This window comes from Metopolophium dirhodum, chromosome 3, assembly GCF_019925205.1.
Source record: "Metopolophium dirhodum isolate CAU chromosome 3, ASM1992520v1, whole genome shotgun sequence".
NCBI classification, from domain to species: domain Eukaryota; kingdom Metazoa; phylum Arthropoda; class Insecta; order Hemiptera; family Aphididae; genus Metopolophium; species Metopolophium dirhodum.
Window position 1 is genome coordinate 18,335,851 of NC_083562.1, and position 27,265 is coordinate 18,363,115.

The window sequence follows — 27,265 nt, forward strand, 5'->3', positions numbered from 1 at the left end:
TAAACGTTTAAAACACATTTTTAACCACGAATAAAAAACGTGTGTTTAAAACTTTAAAACAATATTTTTAGTAAATTTTAAATTAAAATAATCTATGGATTTTTCTACTCTGTGGAATACTTTTTTTAAATAATTTTTTATGTTGAAAATCAAAAATTTCAATGATTTAAAAATTAAAAACGAATGCATCAAAAAAAATTGGGCCAATTGTTTTAGACGAAACTCCATAACTGAAAATAAGCACGACCCCCCATATTAAAAACACTTTACAAAACTTTGAACTGCTTGGTAATAATTATAAAATAACAAAATGTCTTATTATGTCTTATGAATAGAGTTCGAATTCTATAAATCTATATAAAACTATAAAAAAGTTTTAAATTCTAATAAAATACCCAAAATTATAATTTTTTTTATGAAAAATAAATGTGATCAATATTAAAAAATTCTATGATAACGACTAGTTGATGGCTTACATATTTAATGTTAATCTAATAGGCCAAAAGATAGAATATTAATAATTTATATTATTATGAGTTATAATCAACGTCATTCTTCAGAGGGTCAGACATCCACCATGACACCATCAACACCCATCCATTAAAAGAAGGGTGGTGACTGCCACCCTTTACTGATGGTTTTGGCGCCACTGATTCTGTGACAATTCTTTGAAATATATACAATCATATATTCGTACGCCATATGATAATAAATAATCCATCTAGTCATGTAGGTTGATTTATGTTTAAAATTTAAATAATATGAAATAAAAACAATTATGTAACCTACCACCTACATCGGTATGACTAGTACCTATGAGTGACAACTGACAATGTAATGCAGAAGGTCCAAACTTGGAAGTCGGGGTACATTTTAAATTTTAATGTTCAATAGGTATTAGGTATCTATAATTTAATACTGAATTCTAAAAACAGTAAAAATTTAAGACCCGAGAAGTTCTTAGTTAATGAAATACTGTGTTCAGCTTTGATTACCAAAATCATTACCTAATTGGCTATTATAATTTATGTGGCTTCATTAAAAATATTTGTTTAAAAAACAGTTTAAAAAGAAAATACGTTATAAACATGTAAAAAAACCATCTTTAAAAAACGTGTTTTTTCCAACCCTGGTTGGGTTTCATAACCTGCAATTTAAAAACGACTGTAAAACTGTTGATGGACCGTATTGATTGATCGGATTTTATAATAGGTACTTCGATAAAGTATTCTGCTTATTGTGTTACGGGATTTGGTACTCAAATCTTTTCGATTGTGGTATTAGTACTCGTTGGTCATTTGCATAACATTATGATTTATTATTTTAATTTAAATTTTTGCCAGGTACCATGAGTCTGTTTTGGGCCTAATCATTAGGGTAATCTAGTAATCATACGATTGTTGTAGTTTTAGCACGAAGAACTACATTTTTACATAAATGGCAAGGTATACAAATGTAGGTATTTAGGTTTTTGATATTGAGTTTAGTAGGTATTCGCGTTTTACGTGGTTGATTACTACGTATATTACAACCTCGCCTTTCTATTTTATTTATTGAAGATTATTTTTCATCAGCAAATAATTTACTTTGAATCATAATATTACCTATGTATTTTGAACTATTTTCTTTTTTAATTTTGGTTATTATAAATTTATTTTTGAACCATTTCATTTATTTCTTAGACCATGGTAGTGGTTAGTATTGTTGGGTTAGTATGGTTCCTATTTTATTTTTTACGTTTAGAATCGTAAATGTAAATAAATAAAATGAATGATAATTTATACTATATAAGTCACATTTATAACGATCTTACCAAGTTGTTTATTTGTTGCTATTTCTGTTATTTACTATCATATTTTATGAACAATTTCTGTTGAGTAAATAAAATTATGGCCATGCAAAATCATACATAATTTCTGATTATTTCAGTACCATACTATCTTTTGTTTCGTGTTTGAGTGTGTTTGTGTTTGTAAACACTATAAATTATTTAAAAAGATCGTTATTTATTCGTCATGATTGGGCCATTATATTACTTGGCAAATGTACGAATGAAATATTAATTTAAAGAAAGTTTGACCCACAATGTTTTTCATATATTATAAATTTACATAATAATATAATAATCGAATAATAAGTTATTTAGAAAGTTGGGTTCACAACTTTGACCGAAGGAAAGAATGTATTGGCTTCAGAATAAAGCTTCTGTATATTCTTGTAACTTATAAGGTTGATAATCTCTTTTTGAGTAAGAAGATTATTTTTAAAAATACATAATATTAAGATATTAAGATAAAAAATATCCAACTACCTATTAATATTTTGAATAAACTTACTTTATTACATTTAAAACAAATGTAAAAAATATGAAAATATAAAATGTAAATATTAAATATTAGAGACAACTCCTGTGTAAAGGTAACGTTAACATTTGAATAGGTACCTATTTATTTATTTTTTATTTTCATAAGTACTTTAAAACGTGTGCGCCCAATACTGAAAAAAGAATTTCTGTCGTTAGTATTAAAAAAAAAAAATGTGGTAACCAATTCACGTTTGTACTTTGATATCAATCAGCGTGGCGTGAACGCATAAATAAAATTCCACTTTTGAATACCAATTACTAAAATAATTTAAAAGAATATTTTTTAAGAATTCGATTGATGATCACTACGTAGTACGGTTTGTAATTTAGAATATTTTAGTGAATACGTTTTTTTGAATCTATTATGAAAATATAGTTTTATGTTTTAGCGAAATCACAGAACTCAAGGTATATGAAAATTATTAAAAAATAATTATTTATTTCGTTAAGTTTATTGTTGGTATTGTGACCGAGATTAAAACGTAAACATTAAGCTCGTTTTTTAAAAATTAAATTAAATTAAATTTTAGCTATTATTACCGAATTACATTTTAGATTGGCATCTTTACCAATTATTGCTATTTTAAACGGTTAACCTAAGAAAGTCGTGGATTGAGCTTTTAGTATTTTGAATACTTAAGTAACTAAAAGTCAAGTATTAACTAACCTAACCTAACCTAACCTAACCTTTTAAAATAACAAAAATAAAACAATAAACTATCAAAAACGTATGACGAATATTTTATATTTTGTTTATTTAAATAAATACATTATTTACTATATCTATGGTACACTTGTCATTTGAATTATTATTTGTTCTTGTAAGAATTTTATTTTTATTAATATGACGTATACTACATGTATTGTCTATACATAGTATATTTGAATATAATCATAAAGTATACTGTTAGTTTGTATTTTGAATTTTCATTACAATAGTAAATGTTTATATTTAGTACGAATAATAAGGCTAACACGTATATAAAGTTCCACTGCAGCACGAACATTAGGAAGAAAAACTGAAAACCAGCATAACATTTGCAGTGTTATTCAAAAATGTATTGATCAATTTAAACAAGTAAAAATTACCAGAGCTTAGTATGTAAAAAAAGTTTCTTATTTGAAGTCGACATAATTTTTTGAAATCAATAAAATTTTTTTATTTTAAACACCAACAACATATTTATAGAGCCTATAGAGAATTTCTTCTCACTGTAGCCAGTCCTCGCAGCCTGTAAATGGGAAGGAAAATGTTGATCGGGGGTCGATACGACCACATTTAAGTGATAGGAGGGAGCCGAAGTGGACAAACGGAAGCCGATGCGGATACTTCTTTTAAATCACTTTTAATTGTATTATCTAATCCATATTTTTTCTATGTATAATAAAATATAATATATCAAAATGGTTAAGTTTTAAATTTTTAAAACTAAATCGATTATATTGAAGATGACGTGTAAACAATTCTTGGATATTTTTAGAACGTTTTTAAAACAATTTATGACCCCTTATTTTGTTTCTCGAAAAACTATTATTTATATATTTTTAATAACCTGGGTACTGTAAACATCGTTCCAAGTCATTAACATTAATATTTTTAACCGTGTTATTTAAAAAATATTACAAATATTCTGTTATTTTCTTAATTATTATAAACTTGTAACTTATATTAATTAATTTCTTAAAAATAGTATTAAAAGATTTTTCTGTACATTCAAAATACATGTATTAATTAGAAATAAGATTTTATTTAATTAAAAATATAAATAATATTAATAATTAATTTAAAAAATATATTATACCTAATACAATTTGTGTAGGAATTAATATTTTCTCATCATGATAATGCTAATTTCTGATCTATAATTAAACCTATTTTTCAAAATTTTTTTCATTAATGCTACGTACTCATCGTATAATAGTATTCATTACATTTATGTATAAATATTTATAGATATCTTCTATCTTATATATATCTATATTATATATATATATATATATATATATAAATTAATTGCTGTCCGTTAGTCGCTAAAACTCAAAAACGTCTCTACTGATTTGAATAATTTTTTTTGTTCTATTCGTATTTGTCAAGGCAGGATTATGAAAAACCATTTTTGAAAAGTCTACGGACTTATAAAAAAATTGCAAAAAAATTGTAATGATATCTGAGATTTGAACTCGATACCGTTGCACTTATATTATAAACGTTGTCTTTATAGTTTATATACTCTGTGGACAGACGCAGTCTTTATATTATCTATGGGCAGATGTAGATGTGCTATATTGTTATTTTTGCTCTACCGATTTGTCTGATTTTGTTTCTGTTGTATTCGTAATTGTCAGGACAAGGTTTGTATGAAAGAAAATTTTATGAAAATCCACCGGAAAAGTAGGAATTTGTATGGAAAAAATACAACAGTGGCGCCAGATGTCCAGAAAAAAAATAAACCAAGTAATAATATATTTTTGTCTATTGTAAGTTTGTTATTGGTTATGATTTTTTGAACTGTACCTGTATTATACTTGGTCAACACTATAAACCTACCTTAGTATAAATGGTATTCCCAAGGTTAATTTTTCGACTGTTGTCCCGGTAACCTATACATGCACATCATAAACAATGTGTTGATAAAAAATTCGTAATTACGTACGCACCTTTCGGTGTCTACAATCCACCGTAGGTGGATTGCCTACCTGAAAATATAATGCTCCTATAATCACAAGCGTGCCTCACGGGCTGGAGGGTGGGATGGCTATAATATAATATAATCGAACGGGGCCTGACTGACTCATTGATTGATCAACGTAGATCCTAAATAATGATAGCTCGAGGCTTGCAATTTTCACGGTACGTTCGTACCACCATGTAAGTATGCACTAAGATAGCATCTTCAAAAATTCACATTTTAAAGTGGTGTTTGTACAGTATTTTGAGATTCAAGATGATCGATGAACATTTTTAAGTTTTTAACATCATACACCGAATATTAAATAAACGAATTGAACAAAGTTTGAATCATATAGAGTTGGCACTTTTAACGGGCACCGAAGTACACGGATTCAGCTAGTCAATAATATAAATAATACATTTTGACAGAAAAAGGTCTCCAAGTTGTTTAACTTACAGCCAATCGTAGAACTTGAATCTTAATCTACTTATATATAATCGCATTGCACGTATTATTCGGCTGTTACCTACAGTGTCTAAGTGACCATGACCATGACAATATATCAACTCCATAAACGCCTGGTGTGAACAGGGCCATTGTAAATAAACAATATAATTTTAGTATCGTTATTATCGTGTAGTTATTAGCTTAATTAATCGAGGTACGTATACCTATTGTGCGCAATGCGCATTATGCGCAATAAAAGAATTTAATTTGGTAATCATAATTTTTAATAATAATTATGTTCAATGATTACTTTGAACTTTCATTATGTCATGGTGTCACACCTGCAGGATTAAAATATTTATTTTCTACGTCTTTCAATATTTTTTAACTTAAAAGGAACCGTTTATGGTAATATAGTTTATTAAAATAATTTAATACGTTTTCTGAAATATTCAGAGCAGCCTTTTTACGCCCAAATCCCTGGGACATACACAATATGTGTTTATTATATCCCTGCATGTGATAATGTTATACACTTGGCGCCTTGGCCAAACATCCTTTATTTTAATAAAGATAAATTATTTAAATACATATGCTGATAATTACACATATTATATATATATTTGTATGAAATTGATAAAAACAATTAGGAAATTGTTAAAACCAAAATTAAGTTTAATTTGAACATTGGAAATGTCTGAATTTTTCGATTTTATCAATGGTCTCTATTAAAATTTAGAATTAATTGCACAAAATATCGATGCAATCTCAGTAAGTTTGGTTTTAAATATGAGGTTCACTGTTAATCATTTTTTGTATACGAATATGCAATTATTGCTTTTCATAATAATAAAACCATATTATACTTTGAGATCAGGTTTTTATGATATGTAATTTAAAATATTTTAACATTTGTTTTTTAAAATATAAATTATACAGATGTAAAACATATGTAAATAAAAGCCATCAATAAATTACGGATTTTTACTAAAACAATTATTAGTAAATATACGGCCATTCTATAAGTCACGATCACTGAAATATAAAATGTGTTTATGAACAAATGTTGTGTAAAGGCGTATGTAAAGTAATAATTAATGTACCTACTGACAATGAACCACAATAAAATAAATTAAAACATTTTTAATCGTTCAGTTTTTTTTTGTATATTATGTTGTTATTATTTCCTAACCCAAACAAAAATAGTTTTTTTTAACAAATAATATTCATAACAGTTAGAGACTAACGAAAGACATTTTCGAATACAGTACTTTTATCACCATAATCTGGGAAATGTATTTTTAATTACTTCCTATAATAAAATAAAGTTATTATTTAGGTAAAAGTTATGTATACATCGGTTTATATATATTTTATACGTTATAGGTACCTATATGTTATTTAAGTTTAGATTATAACAAAGGCATAATAATATTTCAATTCAATTTTTTGTAATTATATTATTGTTTTTAAGTTTAAACATATACAACTTCAAGAGGATTATAATATTGCACCTTTGTAAAACTAATTAACGTACCTATATTATGTTTTATGTTTTATGTGAATGTATAATGTGAATTTAATATTAAATTATGTATAAATGTAAAATATTATTTAATTTTTTTTTTTATTCATAATACCAAAATGCACGGTTCTTGTTCATAACAATTATATTTTTATTATACTTCATTTCAACGTATAAAGAAATAGTGATTTGAGTATTTAACTATGAACCATAACAACAAGTTGTAAAAGCGTGCACATTTTTTAGTAGGTGCCTATTTTATATTGTGATAATAATTGGATATGCAACAAGCATAAAATAAAATTGCGGAATTTTCACATTAAAATAAAAATCGTTTTGTACAAAATTAATTTAATATCAAATTTGTGAACATCTGCAGCTGACTTTTATATATGCAGAGTATGTTATACTACGTTTATATTACCAAACAGCGTTATGGAGTTCATCATTTCATATAAATCCTACTAAGATATTATTTTCGTTAATGGGTTTGTAATACGAGTTCAGGTTCATTCAAATTATAAAGTAAAATATATTATTCCCCATATTAGACGGGTAATATAGTAAGTTATTTAGTCAGAATATGTCATTTTGAACGACAAAATTAGGGAATGAAATACCACGTTCTAGTTTAGTAAAAAAAAGTAGATTATAACCTGTAGTATAGGTATGCTGTATTTTGGAGACCGGGAAAAAAAATATATAATATTTAAATATAATATAATATTTTTTTTTCAGATGAATCATCGTTTTTTTCTCCATCATATTTTGTTGTTCAACAAAAGTTAATCCTTGAACTGTTCTAATGTTCTAATATAAATATATATATTTTTTTTAATAGAAATGTTAGAAAATAAATACTTAGTATGGTCGTGTGTATAGCTATCTAAAATATATTTTATTTAGAGTAATAATTCAACAAACCAAAGCAATGTTGAATAGTATTAATGTTTAAGACTTAAGGTTATTGATTTTCAAAACTATGTACATAACAAGCTAACTAGAAAAATACGACCCACGAGATGTTCTCGACAATATGTGAGTTAAGCTATCATCAAATATATAAAACGAATATAGACTGTACAATAATTATGAAGTACCTATACCTAAAAATATACCTACATATTATTATGATTATTATGAGGGTATAATACTTATTTTAGAAACATCGATCTGAGGTGCAAATGTATTGATTTATGAATAAAAACACTATTTTTTTTCCGTGATTTCTTTGTATTTTATTATAATGAATTGGAGGATGACCGGATGCGAAATGTTCGACAATGGCACATGCGAGTCCGGAATGCGTGAAATACGGCAATTGGTAAATGGCCGTGAAGGGACTCTCTTCGATCGTTAGTCATCCGGCGGTTGCGTGGGTGTGGTAGCACGAATTGTAAAATCGAGGAGGGGGAAAGTGAGAAAAGTCGGAGATGGTGGCGTTGGATTTATCGCGCACGATTAAAGATGGTCCGGATGGCTGTTTGATCGGAGCGGAAGCGGGTGTGGGGTTATCGGTCGAGTGTATAGTCTGTTCATAGAAAAACGCAAGCGTATCCAATAGGGAAATTAAAAGCTCTCTCCATGTCAGACGATTACTCTGAATAGACAAAGGGAGTGGCATGGGGAAGATTAACTCTACTCAAAATCCGTGCCATGGCGGTTTCCTGACGTCGCTCGCGTTTCTGGACGACGACTAGATGTAAAGTCGGTTCGGGTTTAGGATCGCGATTAGAATACCGAAAACCAAGGGCGAGCGCTCGCAAGAAAACACACGGTTGGCGAAAAAAATATATATAAATAAACTCTAAGCCCCTTGCGTATAACGTAAATTCAGTGACTGTATACCGCAGGGATTTAACAAATTTCGGCAAGCCCGGGGGCTAAATGCGACTTTTATCGCATGCACGTCATACGGACGCCACCAAAAAAGTGACCCGATGTCGGAGATATATGGACGGGAAAAAAAACTGTTTCGTATTATGTTAAGTGCATGGTAGATGAACCTTTTTTAACGAGTTCAATAGAGCTACAATATAATACAAATGTGAGAGTTGCTCAAGTGTGTGCGTAGTTTAACTTCATACCTAGATAATATTATGTACTGCTCGAATAAGCAATTTTCTTAAGATAAATATTAAATAATTTGACATATTTTTATTACAGCATGTACCGACAAAATATGACACGATGTGGATTCTGAAATCTGAATTAACATTTTTATTTTGTCATTAACTAATTTGTTCATGTTATAATAATTATTTTTTTTTGAATTCGGTTAGTTGTTTGTTAATTTGATGGAAACGTATTCGTTTAATTACCTTACCAAATGTACGGTACTAAATACTAATAGTATACAATTATTGGCCATGATTAAAAATTGTACTTTGTGGAAAACACGTCAACGAGATGATATTATACGGAATAAAAAATATCAATAAACGCATAAAATCATGCCAAATCGACAGACTCTCGCCTCTCACATCGGAATTTTCATTTTCACAAGTCTATTAAAATGAAAAACGGTCCGTTTAAAATCCCCTAAATTGTGATTATAGCGTTCTACAATGATTCCGAATACACATCGTATTTTCAACAAGTGCCTGCATGCAAGGTGTTTCTTTTTACCTGTTAGTTTACCAACACGTTTTTATATTTCATGTCTCTTTTTCTTTGCATTCAATTTTTAACACGCGATAATTAAAAACGCATTCAAGAACGGTTGACTATGTCAAAGGGGTTTTCTCAACGAACCCGATTAAAGATAACATGTCCGCGTTAATTATGTCCTCTGTTCCTATGCCATGGGAAACCTACCTATATAAAAAAAACATGGATTGAGTAGGTAAAAAACTTATAAATTGACATAATTTCAGCGTACACGAACTCGAATGGAACTTTGTAAAAATAATACATAAATCAACTCCACTATACTCATTACAATATAAAAAAAAAATTGAAAAACTAAATAGTAATTGATTTTATTTCTGAACCAAAAACTTTATTTAGCCAAATTCTAGTGACACATTTACGAAGCTTCGCGTTTAGTTATAAAAAAAATACCAAAAATATTTTATCTTTTGGATGTGACTTGAAATATATTTTTTGTTTAAACCTTTAAAGTTATATTCTCATAGTCATAAGTACTCGGGAAAAATAAATGCCTCATAATAATTATTTTTAATGAAAAATTCAAATTCAGAGACAGTTTACATAGTTATATTTGGGTAATATTTGGTGTCTTGCACGTTGGAGTAATAAAAGATATCTCCTTTATTGCAGAAATATTACAATAATTGTAACTAAATTTGCATTCGAATGTTTTTTTATACGGTTCATTGCATTTTGAATAATAATACATAATATATATTTATATATCATATTACAACAAAGTTCAATTTTAATCAAAGAGAGGATATAATAAATTATAAAAAGGTTTTGAGAAATTAGCTTGAACAACTATACATAATATTGCACATTACATGTACCTACCTACTTATATAAGGATACAAATAAAATGTTAAATATTAATTGTCGATAATATAATTTTTTTTTTTGATAAGTCGTTAAATCATTTTAGGTACTTCTATATTGGTACTATATTATATAATTTAACGATTTATAAAATCAACATAAGTTATGAACTATTATATACTATTATAGTAATTATACTAATATACCTACATATTTTGGTAATAAATAAATAATATGTCACAGTTACATTTTATTAATTTATTTTAATAATTATGGATTAAATATTGTTTTCGTTATTGAACTCAATATTATAGCGTTCATATGATTTCAATTTTTTTTTTTTTAACTATCATAGGCAATGGATACGTAGTTACTTTTTTTTATTGAAATACGACAGTAAAAATAATTTAGCTTTAATTAAAAAAAGAAAGTCTGCCGTAGTGTCTACCGGCTTTTAATTTACAGGAGTATTAGTTAAATTTTAAACCATGACTATTATAATGAATCATTTCATTATTTGGTACTTTATTTTTCTATTTCTAATATTCGGTAGCAGGTATGGTGTATACTAATTTAGGAGACTGTTTCATAAATTATATTTAACATAATTCACTGTTATGGATAGCTTTTAAATTTTAGTTTTTATTTTAATCACGAACCATGTATCTACTTACTTATATATAATATATTATATTAATTATTATTACTAACTGACAAGACCTCGAGGCTAACCTTGTTTTAAAAACTATTGTAGTGGTGTTATTTATTTGATATTATATAAGTATTAAAATACAGTAATGTTTCTTTGTTATTTTTAAGGGGTTTTGAGATCTTTTGTCCAGGATTTTAATGAAGTCTTGAATGTTTAGGACTTTGAAGTCGTGGTGTCGAATATGGTTCTTTATAAGCTAAGAGTCATTTGTCACAAATAAAATAACTCTAGTTTGGAATACTTTTTTTTATGTGTTCTTACACCTATAACCAATTTATAAAACAAGCGTAAACCTGCTTAGAAGTAAACAACTACCTAATACACCACTCATTCAAATCACAACTTAGGTATATGGAGATATAAAATTCAATTCAATACATTTATTTTCAATTTATTATTTTCAAAATCAAATGACAAACAAATTGGCATCAAAATAATTCCAAACTAGGGGAAATCAAAAACATTTATTATTTTATCAAACTATATTATTTAACAATGAAATACGACAATGACAATATGTTGTCAATATAAAAATAGTTAATAAATAAACTATTGCATTCAAAAGGATTTTTCATTATTGTTTTGGACCGGTACTATACAATTATACATAGTTTAATTGGTGTTTATTACTGGTTGTCCGTAGTTTATTCTTCCTTTCAGAATCTATTGGGAAAATAAAAAAAATGTACCTAACTAATTATAAAAGTACTAAGTAGGTACCTAGGTGACCTATACATTTTAAATCATTAGATAAATACAACTACCTACTTAAGACATTTAGAACTTCGCTACTCCTTAAAAGTTTTCAAAATAAATTTATCTTCCACCTTTATATGACATATGTATTGTGCATGATTATTTTCATTTTATACATTTGCGACAACCAATAGTATAATAAAATAGAATTTGTGCATGTGATAATATTATGTTTTGTTGTTTTAGGGCCATTTGAAACTAGCTGTATACTGCTATTGGAATATTACCAGCTATACCATTAATTTTAAAATGTATTATTTTTTACTGAGCAATTACCTAACTGAATAATTTAAGTGTTATGTAGAAAATCAAACTTTTAAAACCAAGTATTATACATTGTTGTGCAATATCGTGTTGGAGATTAAAATCAAAGGGTTTTTTAATTTTTAATTTGTTGTGTATAAGTCTACTAAAAAAAAAAAAAAAAACATTATTAATATTATTCATCAAAATTACATGAAAATATGTGTTTTTGTATTTAATATTAACAACAATAAAATTATTATTGTAACATTATTAAAATTAAAAAAATATTTAATGGACTTTTAAAAATTTCAAAGATTTTACTTAACATATTTTTAATTTATATTTAATGTTTTTATAAATCATTTTTAGAAGCGAGAAAGTATTTGTTTGCTAATGGATAAAAATAATATTTGTTAATCAATAATTGATTTAACTTTTGACACAACTTATTAGTAAGGTTAGGCACTTCTATTGAGTTATTCATTCAAAACTTAGCCTTGTGATATAGATTTATTTGTGTGTTTCATAATAACAGGAGTCTATAATAATTTTTTTGCGTATTTCACATAATATTTTTAAACTAGCATTTTGTTTTCTTTAAATTGATTACAAAAAAAAAAAAAAATTAATACAACTGAAAGAATATTTGATGAAATTAGAATGGGCTGTGTATTTTTCTGTCTCTGCAACCATTATTATAGTTGAACTGTCAATATTATTTTATCTATGCAAAGTCCCAATTATTGTATGGTCCGTATGCGGGTAGAGGGATCTTTAATCAATCGGTGTTAGTTCGTCAATGTTAAATTCATTAATGTTTATGATCTATGGTTATCGCTTGATATTATTGCTGTACGTTCTAGTTTTCCTGTTTTACCCTGTTTTTTAATGCATATTTTAAGAGCATATTTAAGTGTTTGTGCATATTTTAAGGCCATATTTAGTGATGTTATAGGGCATAAATAAATGTATATTTTAAGGTTTTTAGGGCATGAGTCCCTAGACTTATTCATGACTCATGAGCAAATAATATAATTTATTGTTTCTAGTCGTTTTATGATAAATAGTTAAATTATTATTAATTGTATACCTTTTTATATGTTTTGTTTTATAAAAGGGCTGAAGTGTTTATTTATTTAAATTGAAAATACATTTTTACACAAATTATAAATACTTATCTAAACATAATTTGTTAATTGTAATCATTAATTTATAAGCAAATATATAATTAATCAATAATGTGTTATTGTGTTCAATTAAAAGTAGAATACCTATCTACTATATTTTATACATAGGCCATGGTATCTAAAAAGGACTCATGGTAATTAAAAAACTGTAATGTAATAATAACTTTAAAAAAAGGTTTCAATGGTTCAAACCCGTAAAATTGCTCTTAATATACAATGGTCAGATTATATTACAGTCTTACTAACTATGGGGCATGATTAATAAGAAAATTTAAATACAACTTTGATTAATTAGTTTTGTGCTGTCCAGGATAATATAAAATATATTTTAAATAAGTTTCTCTTAGAGGAAAAAATATATGATATTAGGTCTCACAGTCTGTATTGACAACGGTGTATTCTACCACCATTGTTACAGTTTTAATATTTTATGCACATGTATTAATAATTATACGATTTATGAATACAGTGACATATTGCAATAATAAAGATTCTACTCTAATACTCTATGATATAAATATTATTACATTTTAGTGAACATTTGGTTCTTATCCCATATTTGTGCTATAGATTGTTGATTAAGATTAGTTAGCCTTTGAGTTCTGTATCAGTACCATGAATTTCATCGTAAAGTTTCTATAAAGTTCATCCATCAATATTATGTTGCATTTATTAGCTATATGTATGGTATTGTATTATTATATGTTTGCACTTTAAGATTGATAGTTAGGTACAACTGTACAAGTATCTATGCGGTAAAAGTGTAAAACTGCTGTGCTACAGAGTATTCACAATTTTAGAGACTTAATATGCTGAAATAGTATGTTTTATTATTTTCTTTTATAACTTTGTTGAACCCTGAAGTTCAAACAGCGTTCATTATTATCTTAATATAATATGAATACCTACTTAAACTTTTTAACCGATAAATACCGGGTGATCCGCTTAGCGTTAGACACATAGTATTATAAAAACCACAAACATTTTAAAAAATATTATTTTTATTATAAATAATATTATTTTAAATACTAACAAAACATCGTTTTTGGAAAAAATTATATTTTTATTTTTATTCCAAAGCAGAATTTGATACAAAAAACCAAATTTTGTCGATTATTTTATGAGTTTTAACTTATAAGTATTTAATGTTTAGATAAGTGAAGTGATGGAGTGGTACAGACTACCCCAAAAAATGTTCCATTGTCCAATTGTCTACTACTCAGTCTAAACTTTAAATACTTATAACTAAAAAATATTTGTTCAAAATATGGTATTTATAGATCGAAATATTTAGAATTATATTCTGCTCCAGAAAATGAAATTAAAAATGTATGCTGTCATTCAAAAAGCTAAAAAATTAAAAAAAATTATTACGATAAAAATAGCAAAAAATATAATTTTTTCCAAAAATGTTGTTTTACAACTACTTACAATGATGTAAAAATAATATTATAAGATATATAATTTAGTTTTTTCCGAAATAATGATTGTCTTACGTTAAATGGATTATCCCGTATATTCAATTTATCAAGAGTTTCGGTATTATTTTTGTAATTATTAGATGCGTTTTGGTTAGTTATCACTTTTTTACGTCTGAGAAATTTGCCATTAAAAGTTTTTCGATTTGTTTTATCAACGTTTGTTTCTTAGGTAAAGGGTAGTATCTTATCGAATTCTCTGTGCCATTTTAACTTATTATGCGAATGGTAACAAAGTCATCGTAAAATATACTCCTCCAAGGTGATTTAATGCAATTGTATATTGTATAGTATAGTATACTTGAATGCTTATTTCATTTGAAAAGAGTGTGCTCTACATTCAATAAAGCGATTTGTTTGAAATTGGAAAAAGGAACCATTTGGACATTAAATTGCTTTGGAAATGGATGGTCATTTCATTTTAAAAAATTTAACAATGATCCGATATATTACATCTAATTTTCGATTCGAAATGATTATTTTATTGCTTAAAATTAAATTAAAATTATATTTAGCTATTAAAAATAAAACGTTCATAAATTATATTATACCATGGTACAGGGTCTAATATTATTGTATTAAATGATAAATCTATATTTTAAATTAGTTTAATTCTATAATTATATCATAAAGTGGGTAATGGGTATTGTCGACATTAAGCTATACTATTATATCTATATAATACTTATTGGACCTGTGTGTTTCTGCATTGAATTTTTGAAAGCATCTCATAAAATGCACAGAAATACGTAATTGATTAATGACTGAGAATGCCTGTTTATTTATTTAAATTATTTACGGGCATTGCGCCCAATTACAACATTTATTTCTAAAGCTAAACATACTTGAAAAATATATTTTATATATAAAAAAATTATATATTTATAATGATATAAAACATTTTTATGATAATATAAAAATACGTAAAATACAAATATCGTATACATATGCTTAATAATAATAAAGTTGGTAATAAATTATGTTTTCAATTAAAAGCATCGGAGTTAGCAAGGGGCATACAACGCACAAGAGATTTATTTGAGCCATAGATCGTAGAGAATGGAGTAATATGAAATTGATAGTCTTGGCGAGTCCTACGAGGAGGGACTTTGAATGATATCGATGAAAGGAGGGTAAGGGAATCAATATCCACATATGTACGCTTAGGTAAAAACTGGAAGTAAATACAAAACCCAAGTCGGTAACTGACTTATCAAGAAGGGAGATAGTCGTTCCATCAATATTATAACCGTAGCTGATAGGAGTTCTCCGATGGATGAAAGTCATAGAATGATATGTTGAAATACTAAAAAATAAGGCAAGTTTGTATGCTCATGATGTAAGACGGTCTAAATCGCTTTGAAGTTTAAGGCAATCATTTAATGCATTTACACGGAAAAATAATTTCGTATCATCTGTGAAAACAAGATGATTAGCGTGGAGAAGTATGCGATTTTGCACTTTAACAAAAATACAGAAAAGTAGTGGGGAAAAAAGTTTTTCTTGGGGAACACTTGACTTTTCCTGAGCAACAAGTGTCTGATATAACTCCATGGATTTTCTCCCATTGCTTTCTATTGTGGATAAATGAGCTAAATCACGACAGTAGTGGTTCACCAGCAATCCCTGATTCAAGTAAGACATGAGTAAGGGCATAGTGGTCAACGCGATCGAACACTTTATCATAATCTGTGTATATTACGTTACCTTGAGAATGGGCTGCGAAAGCATCAAAGACGTAGTTACAAAATACAGTGTGTCAGTGTTGCACGTTACAGTTGAACAATGAGGGTGTAAACCATGTTGCTCCTCCATAAGGATAGGATTAACAATAGGTTGAATTTTCCCTAGAACATTTGACTCAAATATTTTAAAAATATGTGAAAGAATGGAGATCGGTCTATAATTTGAAACACAAGAAGCGTCGTCACCTGATTTAAAAATAAGAGTGATGGAGGAGATTTTCCAAAGGTCAGGGAAGGTAACCTCGTCAAGCGAACGTCTGAAAAGAAGCCATAGAGGAAATGATAACACATGTCTTAGGTTATACAGAAAGATATCAGATAAACCATCAGGTCCTACAGATTTATTTAACATTTTTCAGTTCACATCCTATGCGTTTAGCATTTATAATTAGCGCCGTAAGACGTGCTTGAAAAAATTGAATGATTTCTGCACACATAAAAATGAGCGGAGGTCTTAACTACAAAATGAGTTGATTCTATTCATAACTGCACGTTGATTTCTGCCCAGAGCTTAAAAAGTGTTATTTCAATGAATCGATGGTGTCAGGACTCAAGAGGGAGCACCAGAACGCATCAATAACATTTGTCACAAAAATAGAATAATATATATCACATAATAATCTCACTTACTAGTTATTACTCATTATGTTCACATTATTGAACTAAGGATATCATTACACATCATATAAATTATAACAAAAATGTTTTCTGTGTTTTTTCAGAAGCTTTTTTAATGTTTTGAATTTTAAGAAAGTTATTAGTTTATTACCTAGTATTTAATTTTTAAATGTTTAGTTATTACTTATTTGTATAACTTTTAATACCTACCTTAATTTCATATACCTACTTAATCAGTAATCACAATAAGTAAAATCGAAGAAGTTTTAATTTTAATCATATTTCATGTGTTTAAGACAGATATAAAATTATACTGTTGTGCCTGTTAACAGTATTGTTACTTATTAGTTATTATCATTGTGACTGCAACCCATCACGAGAACATAGTTTATGGTGTTAATCAAAGTGAATGTATTAAAAAATTCAGACGGACTGAATAAAAAGAAATCTTGATACCAAGAACTCGGAAATATCAGTATTATTACAATAATGTATTTAATATTATTTTTATCGACTATGTATGAAGGTTAATGATTCTATCGTTTTTGTAGTTTTACGTACTATCGTGTTTTACAGCACATCATGTCTTATTGCTGTTTATAAATTTGCTAGAATCATAATTTATTGTTCTTAAGATTTAAAACGTAATTTAAAATATGAAATGAAAAAATTATACAAATCCTAAAAAATACCGTGTTTATCTACACAAGAAAAAAAATAAAAATGCATAACTTAAGATGCTGTGTAAAAAAATCAATTTGTAAATGACATAAGTTAAATACATTTACATAATATGTATATAATATTAAATTTAATAATTCATAATTACTTGTAATTTCGTTTTATAAACAGTATTTTGCATTTACATGTATTTTTCAACCATTTACTACCGTCTACCTACCTGTATAAAAAAAAATAGTTTCCTCTCTTATATACCCAATAACTTAATTCCTAATATTATAGTATTTATATTATTTATAACAATGTAATGTTCTATTCATAAATTTTATATACATGCAACTTTTTACCATTACGTAAATTATTATTTTCTATACACAATGCAATTTTCAATATATTTAGGTAAATTTTAAACTGAATATTTTGTACTACAATTTATTGTATGAACCTATTTACACTGTTCTACTGTACGTCGGTATTGACTTATTAGTTGTTAACCATAGTATTTAATAACACACTATCATGAAATATTATAATATTTGTCATATTATGTTTGAAAACAAGAAAACAATTAGTTCAACCTATCTTACTGCTAATAAATAAATAAAGCTGTACGTTATATTATATTAAATAAAAATGAATTACGAATAGTTATATAAATAAATTGTATAATATCCTTAGAAATAAGACCGACACCGTCACCACTCGTCCACTCACAATCGTTTTTCGTATGCAACGATTTATCATTGAATTCAAATTTAACACATTCATTCTAGTGACCTACCCAATGACGATGTACAGTCGAAATCTACTTTACAGTAGAGCGACTTCCTAGTTATTTATTATGTAATGTAAATACAACACAGATCGTAGCTTAAATAGACGATTTCTCGAGCTGTTTTATTATATCTTATAAATTTGCATATATGTACCAAGTTAACGCCTTAACGGTAACATATTTCAGAAATTATTTATCATTAATTAGTGATTACTGATTTTAAAAAGACAAAAAAGCCCAATATTTTATCTATTAAAAATATAAACCAAAATATGTATAACGTAACTCATTTAATATTGATTTATAGCGATATCATTAAAACTAATAGAATAAGGATTATCTACAATATATTCCTATTATATATTTTAATATTGAACATTTTCACTTTCCCACAATATGAATCTTAGACTGAAACACTTTTTGAAAACATTATGTAAATACTGAATAAATATTAAAAAGTTCTTATCGATGATACAAATATCAGTGGAACAATAATATTGGTTTGATGAAATATTTATAATACATTTATTAAACTGTAATAAATGTATGATTTTTTTCAGAATAGGAACCAATTTTTTTCAAATAAATCAAATTTAATTTTATATAGGTATATTTATTTTATCTCTGTTAACAAATAAACAAATAATTTTTTATTGGTATGACTGATTGTACAGATGTGTTACGGAAAACGGAAAACTTTTAAATAATTAATAAGTGTTGCGATTCATTAACAACAGAAGTAAAAAATAAAATAACAGATATTATACTGGTACACTGTATAGTATGTGAGACTAGAAGAAGTTTGATCGATCTGGATCGCTATTTTTCCCCCCAACACTAGATAATATTATATAATACTGTACGATTTTACCGAAGTATGCTGATGAATAATTATATTCTCTGAATAATGTATTTTCTGATAGCTTATAATAATTAAATTAAGTAAGTAAATAAGTTTTCTCGTACAAAATAAAATTTTATTGCAATTTGTTGAATTTGAATTGGTTAATAATTGGTTGGTTTATTAAATCACTTTATAGATTAAGAAAATTAATTTAAAAAATGGATAGTAAGTATTCAAAAGAATAAAAGACAGTTCATATAAAAGCATCCACCAAACACAAATATAAAATACATAATATTGTTTGCGCATTAGTTAAAGTTGAAAAGTTACCTATACTTGTTTGTATATATATTATATACCTATATATACATTATAATATGTATTATTATATTATACCGTACAGCCGTAGTATTAATATTTTGATATGAAACGGCCTTGACTTTTAAATTAATTAAACCACGAATAAATTAAACCAAAACATATTATTATATTTAGTTGATACACTGCACGGTTTTTGAATCGTTTGTTTTGTATATTTTGCGTTTACATTCTTATAAGTTATAACCGTTAGCATGTTACTTCAAGGTTCTCGATAATTTTTACACATTAATGGTAGTATGCGTATACAGCTATGCGTGATATAAACTTAATTACAATATTGTATAATAGATAAACATTAAATATTGTAAATAGTTGGACGTTACGCGATGTGACGTACCACAGTCCGTAACTGTGCGATTGCTCCCAAGATAATAACAAAAAAAAACCTAATAATAATGATATAAACATTTTTCCTTAAGTGACGTTAAGCTGATATCTTGAAATTCTACTTATAATAATTTGGATCGTCGAACACGATACGATTCAGACCGTCAGCGTTAGTTTACGATTTGGCGTTCCGGTCACGTTCTACAGTCTTAGAGCATCGGCACTGAGACATGTACATCTTCAGTGTTTGCCATCGCGTTTTAGGGAAAATGTCTAACGAAAAACTAAGAGAGCCGGCGATGACAAGACGTAAGAGGAAGCCTAACCTTGCATGGCGTTTTTGTTTTGGCATCGAATTCATCGCTGTGGCGTCGTCGTGGTTGTCGTCGGTGCGACGGTGCGAATGGAATGAAATTGCCGGGGAACGCGTAATATTCGTTATATCGTGCGCAGTGGCATCGCTCTTGCTGTCCTGTTACTCCTGCCACCACGTCGGCACAATCCGAGCGGCTCGAAATCATTTCCGAACAACGCTAATCTCACTTAAGATTCAATTTGCCGTTTGCGCGGAAACCAGAATTACGGGACTTTATTGCATTCTGTATTTCTGTTCCGATATCGGTAAGGCCTGAAAATAACAAACGTATCGATACGAATTTGCTATCCATCTATTTATCATACGCGAATAAGAATTCATTACACGCAAAAATATTGTTTTTAAACTTAAATTACAAGTTTTATTCTAGTTATTTTGGGATTTGTATGTTTATTTTACTCACACCAAGTTAATAAAATATAGATAAAAAATTGGTATTTCATTTAAATGTTGCATTATATAAATTCAAAGCGATATTGTTCAAACTTTATTTCGCACTGATTTCGTAATTTTGGAGAAGCTTGCAAACTTAATACTGTAAATAATATGTTAGTTACAATAAAGTAGGTTTGTTGATTGAGTTCCATTTCAATTTTGATCCGATCCAAACTTCACGATATAAACACCAATTATTCATCTTCCTGTAGTTTCGTATAATTTATAATAACATTTCACTGCGATTCACGAAAATGCTCACCATAATGTTTTATTTAAGTTTATATTTTCACTCGCGTTTAAAAGATTAAAATATTATAATTCAACACCCGTTTCACATAAATCACGTCATCCAACTTTTTTTTCTGTTAGTTTATTATTTCACAATATGATGATCTTGGTCGGTGAGTCACAAAATAATGTATAACTTTGTTTTAGAATTTGATGTTGAAAACAATACTACGTCAAAACACATTATTAAGCTCGTCATTATTTTCAGGCATCACATTTTAAAGAGTCTCTCATACTATGTATGAGTTTAATTTATAACTACTTATGAATTTAAATTCAGTTTGAGTTGGTGAACTAAGAACAAAATCTTTGATCACAAATTTGTATACTTAAATTCTAGTGTCTCACCGTTTGTAATGTTGAATCAAACACAATTAGTGTATACATTTTAAGCCAACGGTTATTAAGAACGTTGGTTTTGGAGATATTTTGATATCAATGTGCGACGTATTGAATTATTTAACGACGACACGAGTATAGCTTCGTAAACGACAATAGTTGGTATACTTTTGTAATAATTTTATGAGGTGCTAGCTATTTAATTTCACTAGAGGCAAAATATTGAGTGAAATAATTTATTGTGTCTGAAAATAAAATAAGAGTACAATAGTACATAATATAATGATGGGAGCCACAACAACAAGCTTCGAACTTTCAGTTGGTGTCTGTGTTCACGCAATCTATAAGTATTGAACCATAATATATTAACTGCAGTGCCAGTTAGGCACGGTACCAACATTTATGGTGACAGTAGGTCGAGTATATATAACGACCACTTCCGGAAATCATATCCGGTGTTATAAATCACAGTGGCTAGGTAGGTATATGACGCGCGCACTGTATATTAAACAGGTAAGTCTATATCATCTCTCAGAAAATGGGCGCTGTTCGAGAAAATGAGAAAAACCAGAGGTCGGTCTGGAGTGAGGTTGCGGAGTCGCTGTACCGCGGTCACATAATATTATGTTGTGAGACACTGCGCGTGGCCATTGCGCGCCCACGATAATATTATTATCAGTGCTGGGGACTTATAGCACTTAAAATCATTAAAATAAGAGCTTAAAAACATCATTATAAGCACTCAAATAAGCATTTTAAAAACTTAAATTTAAGCAAAAATATTAAATCAAAAAAAAAAAAAAAACTTTTAGCAAAGTAGGTCCTAAACTTAATTTTTATAACTGTGCAACTATTATTACTGTGTTTTTAATTTTAATTCTATCAAAAACAACTTTGCAGGAGAAAACCATAGAAAAGTAGAAAAACTGGTAAAAAAATCAAAAATAATCAAAAAAACCTGGAAATAAGCATTTTTCTTTGAAAAAATCGTGCAAAAAAAAAAGCACTTTAAAATGTCATGAATGAACGTGTTTTAACATATGACGTACACTTCCATGGCACTCTGCTACATTTTAAGTCAATGCATAAAAATAAGCAAATGCTTAAAGCCCCGAGCCCTGATTATTATCAATGGATAACAAACATGAAATAAATGTCTACCGCCTGACCTGGCTGAACCGTCGTAGTTGAACAGCGTACGTCCGGCCCGCGTGAACAGGACCGCGTTGAGGGCGAGGGCCAGCAGCCAGAAAGTGCCGACGGCGATTGCCGACTGCGTGGTGGGCCCCAAGAGGCGGAGCACGGACACCCTAGGATGGCCGGACGACGACATCAGCGTGTCCCGGTACCCGCTGAACAAACGGCTGGTGTGGATACTGGATGCTGTGAAAAGATAACACAATCAATATACGATGATAATATATAATATTATTATAACATGATATTATTTTCACTGTACTATTATTACGTCATATTGTCTTCTATACAATATCTTTTCCATTATACTATTAACCGATCAGTAATTCCGTGTGCGTGTGTCTGAACAATTTGTGTCTCAAAAACAGCCTCGCGCAATTTCGTCAGAATTTCGTGTCTAGGGTTCTTTTGATTAAAGGAATTCGATGGCAAAAGTCTCATATGCGGAAAATTCGAGTTTTTGAGTTATGCTCGAGAGCTTGGAAAATGTACAAAATCTGAAATATTGATATTCGTTATTTGGTAAAAATATTCGGAATATGTGTTTCTATAAAATTAAAAAAAAGTCAATTATGAAAGTAATGTTAGTTACGTGGTATTGCCTCGATAGTCACGATGTATAAAGAGTAAAAATTATTAATTAATAAATAATATAGGTCATGTACTAAATAATTATTATATTTTTAAATAGTATTAATAATATAATATATACATAAAACGATCGCGTAACCCCAGTGTTAACATGTAATTGACAGTACCGAAAATTTGGCAGTAATAGTAGTCGTTAAGGTTGAACATTGAGTATGCTGGTGTAGACTTACGAACACCAGTATTTATGCATGGGATATTGCATATCACTTTGTTGGGAGTAAAAAAAATAAGCTGTTTAAAAGTGCTTTTACCATATGAAAATCATTGTCACGTTCTTAAATAGAGTGTGAAAAGAAACATTAAACAATACAGACTGAGTATACTAATAACTATTATAATATACAAAATAATCATCAACAAATGGATTTTGATGATACTACTCTTTTCTTGATTATTCCAGACGACTTGACTGATTTCAACCTGACCTAGATTTATGTGAATACCCTGATTTCATTAAACTCGTCGCAAATTTAATCCTTGAATAAAACATTCTTATTTTTTTTTTTGTTATGAGAAAAATAAAGAAAAATGTAAAAAGAATATAAAATGTTTTTGTTCAAACAAATACTTATTTTTTTAAAAAACTTAACCCGAGCTAAGCTCGGTCACCCAATAATATATTACTATATAAGAAAGCAATATTATTATTATAATATTATATTAATATGCAGGTATCACGGCTGTTGTTGCAGTTGGGCCGGATTAGAATAAACATTGACGTCCAAGAGGGTTCCGGGATAGATTCCGTTAGGGACGGCTCGATGATAGTATAAATATGTTTTGTTTGACCCGTACCTACGTTTTAAATAAATAATAAAATGGTTTAATTTCCAAAGTACATTGTGCACTGTCAAAAATAAACATTATTTCATATCGAAATATTTATTTTGTACGAATTAGAAATTATATTCTTAATACATTATATTATAGATATACGTCTCGTATATTATGCAAAGACAAACATTTTAGTTTTTGAAATATTTCATAATTATACTGTTTATTTTACCACTTTCAATATTGATATTTTTATATTTTTTTCTCCAATCGCTATACTTACTACAATTTACTTTTTACACTCTTATAATACAAATATACAATACACACGCTTAAAGTTCGAAATATGTGACAGGCGATAGCTGATATTATGCGGTATAGATTAAATATAAATATACGTTTTGTATACCTATTTGAAGATATAGGTTCCTAAAGTATAATATTATGAATAATAATTTATGATATACAGTATAAATTCTAACACTTAATGCTTGGGTATTAAATATAGTGTGTTCGAAATGTTCCAGTGTATAATAATATAACTTATAGTTCATTTGCTACGGCATAGGTACATAAATATTTACAACCGGGTACACATAATATTATTATGTTCGATTGGGAATCAAGCTGTCAACAGTTTGTCTTATCACGTTATAAAAATAATACAGTAAAATATGAAATTGTTTTACCCCCTTTCACACTATCGAACGGAAAAAGGCGCTACTACGTATTGGTATCGAAAATTATAGGATTATTATATCTACCTACTGGGACATTCCCTGGAATGCGACTTGACAAAATATTATACGATACCAAATTACTATTTATTAATAAATTAATACATTTACTATGCATAATATTATATATTAAAATTTAATAATTAAATATCATACATAGTTACATTATAAGTGAAAAATAAGTGATATTGTTAATCGATAAAAATATGCAGTGATGCTATAAACGACATTGAGTATAGAATAACTGAAGTTGCATCATGTACGTCACTTATATATGTGAATTTAAAATATTAGGTTAAAACGTGATAACAATTTGAAGATATATTATATAATTGATAACTGGTAAGTGGTAAATATTAGCATCCATGTGGGGCCTATCACAGCGGTTATACAATGTCACGTCACAGTGTTGTAGCTAGGTATAATAACACAACAAAAATACATAAAACTAAAACTGAATACCCAATACATACTTTGTACATCATTTATTAGCTATCAACTTAAAGATTAGGTTGAAGATTAATATTATTTAATTAATTTTATTTATTTATTAATATTGCATAATATTGGGACCATTCACATTTTACTTGATTTACCCGACTAACACGAATAATTACGTATTTCATATTTCGTATTTATTTCAGCATGCATACCGTTGCTTTCTTTTAATAATAAAATAGCTTTAATTTATTTTTAATACCATTATAACTTAAAGCCATTATAACTTAGAATGCCAATCCTAATCGAGAACCTATTCATAAGAAACGATATACGAGTAATGATACGGAACGTGCTCGATTGGTGACAAATGACAATATAGACATAAAGGGGGTAACGATCTAAGATTTTTTCCTTAGAAGATCCTTATGTTCTATTAACTGCCTGATTGAATGACAACCTCCTACTATTTTCATTTTTTATTTTTATTTTTTAAAACTACTGTCGATTTTCACCATAAATATAACCACTATATAATACAATACAATTATACAACACTGGACATTCAATGAACATGCTCAAGAAATCCAATGGTTCTACAGATAATAATAACAACAAAGTGATATTCTTTAAGAGATTTCCTAAGCTTATTTAAAATATAATATTCTTTTCAAATTTTTTTAATAAATCTTTTAAAAATTCCCTTCTTTTTAGAACAACATAATGTCTTTGTGTATATTATTCATCATAAAATGCTAAGATTTGAAAATATTCTATGTACATTTTTTACTTAGATAATATTATACAACACATAATACTCTTTGTGACATATTCTATCGATATTCTTACTTATGTTTTATTATTGTCAAAAATATTTTATTCTTATAATCGATAGCTACACACTATAATTTGAGTAATAATAATAATCATTTAATAATAATATCCTATTCTTATTATAAATACAGTACAACTTAGAAATAATTATTTGTTAACATTTAATATATTATTATTCAAATAATATTCTATGAATAATTAATATAATTAAATAACTAAACAAAGTAAGTATACTCTTTATAATATTTTCTATTCCAGCCTTGATAATATAATAATTCATAATGCCATTCCCCGACTGGGCATGGTAGAAACCTATACATACCTACGGGTGCCCAACTTGAAATTCTGCCAAAAACCAAAAACACACGTGTTTACCAAACCTACAGTACCAACCCCCACAGTTGAAAAACCACCCAATGGCCTAAGTTGCCGCGGGTTAATCAATAAAAAAAAAAATAATAATAATAATTCATAATATCTATATTACATTAAAATATTGATAATAATATTTTGTTCTCTTTCTTTAAACATGTTTAATATAGGTAATTAATTATGTTAGTACTTTATCAACTATCCTTTATTGTACTTAATACTACTATTTATTCTAATAACTAATTTAAAAAAAAAAAAGAACAAGAGGGAAATAAATTAATAAAGTAATATTTACTATCATATTATTAAAAAATATGAAATTCTTTGTTTATAAAATATAGAAGACCCTTGGTCTATTCAATAGTCGGAAACGCACGGGACATCAAGCAAATTCTGCATACTTAATAAGTTATTTATTTTGCATTTTGTTGCATATTTCGATGTTTTTCATTTTTCGAGCATTATTAATCATTTTTCGGTAATTTTGTTAGTTTTAATTTTAATGCATATTTGTACATCATACGACTTCAGTAGCGGATTTGATTCGTCTTTTAAGGGGGGGGGGGATATCCTTTTGATCTAAAAATT

The 27,265-nt window shown here is 27.7% G+C and overlaps 1 protein-coding gene across 4 annotated transcripts in view; it reads right to left on the reverse strand.

The window, feature by feature from the left end:
* The window catches only part of LOC132940974 (uncharacterized), a 137,787-nt gene that overhangs the window by 10,471 nt on the left and 100,051 nt on the right, over positions 1 to 27,265 (reverse strand). For all 4 annotated transcript variants that reach the window (XM_061008807.1, XM_061008806.1, XM_061008808.1 and 1 more), the window contains one exon: positions 22,844 to 23,057. In XM_061008807.1, coding sequence (XP_060864790.1) covers positions 22,844 to 23,057 — 214 coding nt within the window. The remainder of the gene's footprint in view (positions 1 to 22,843; positions 23,058 to 27,265) is intronic.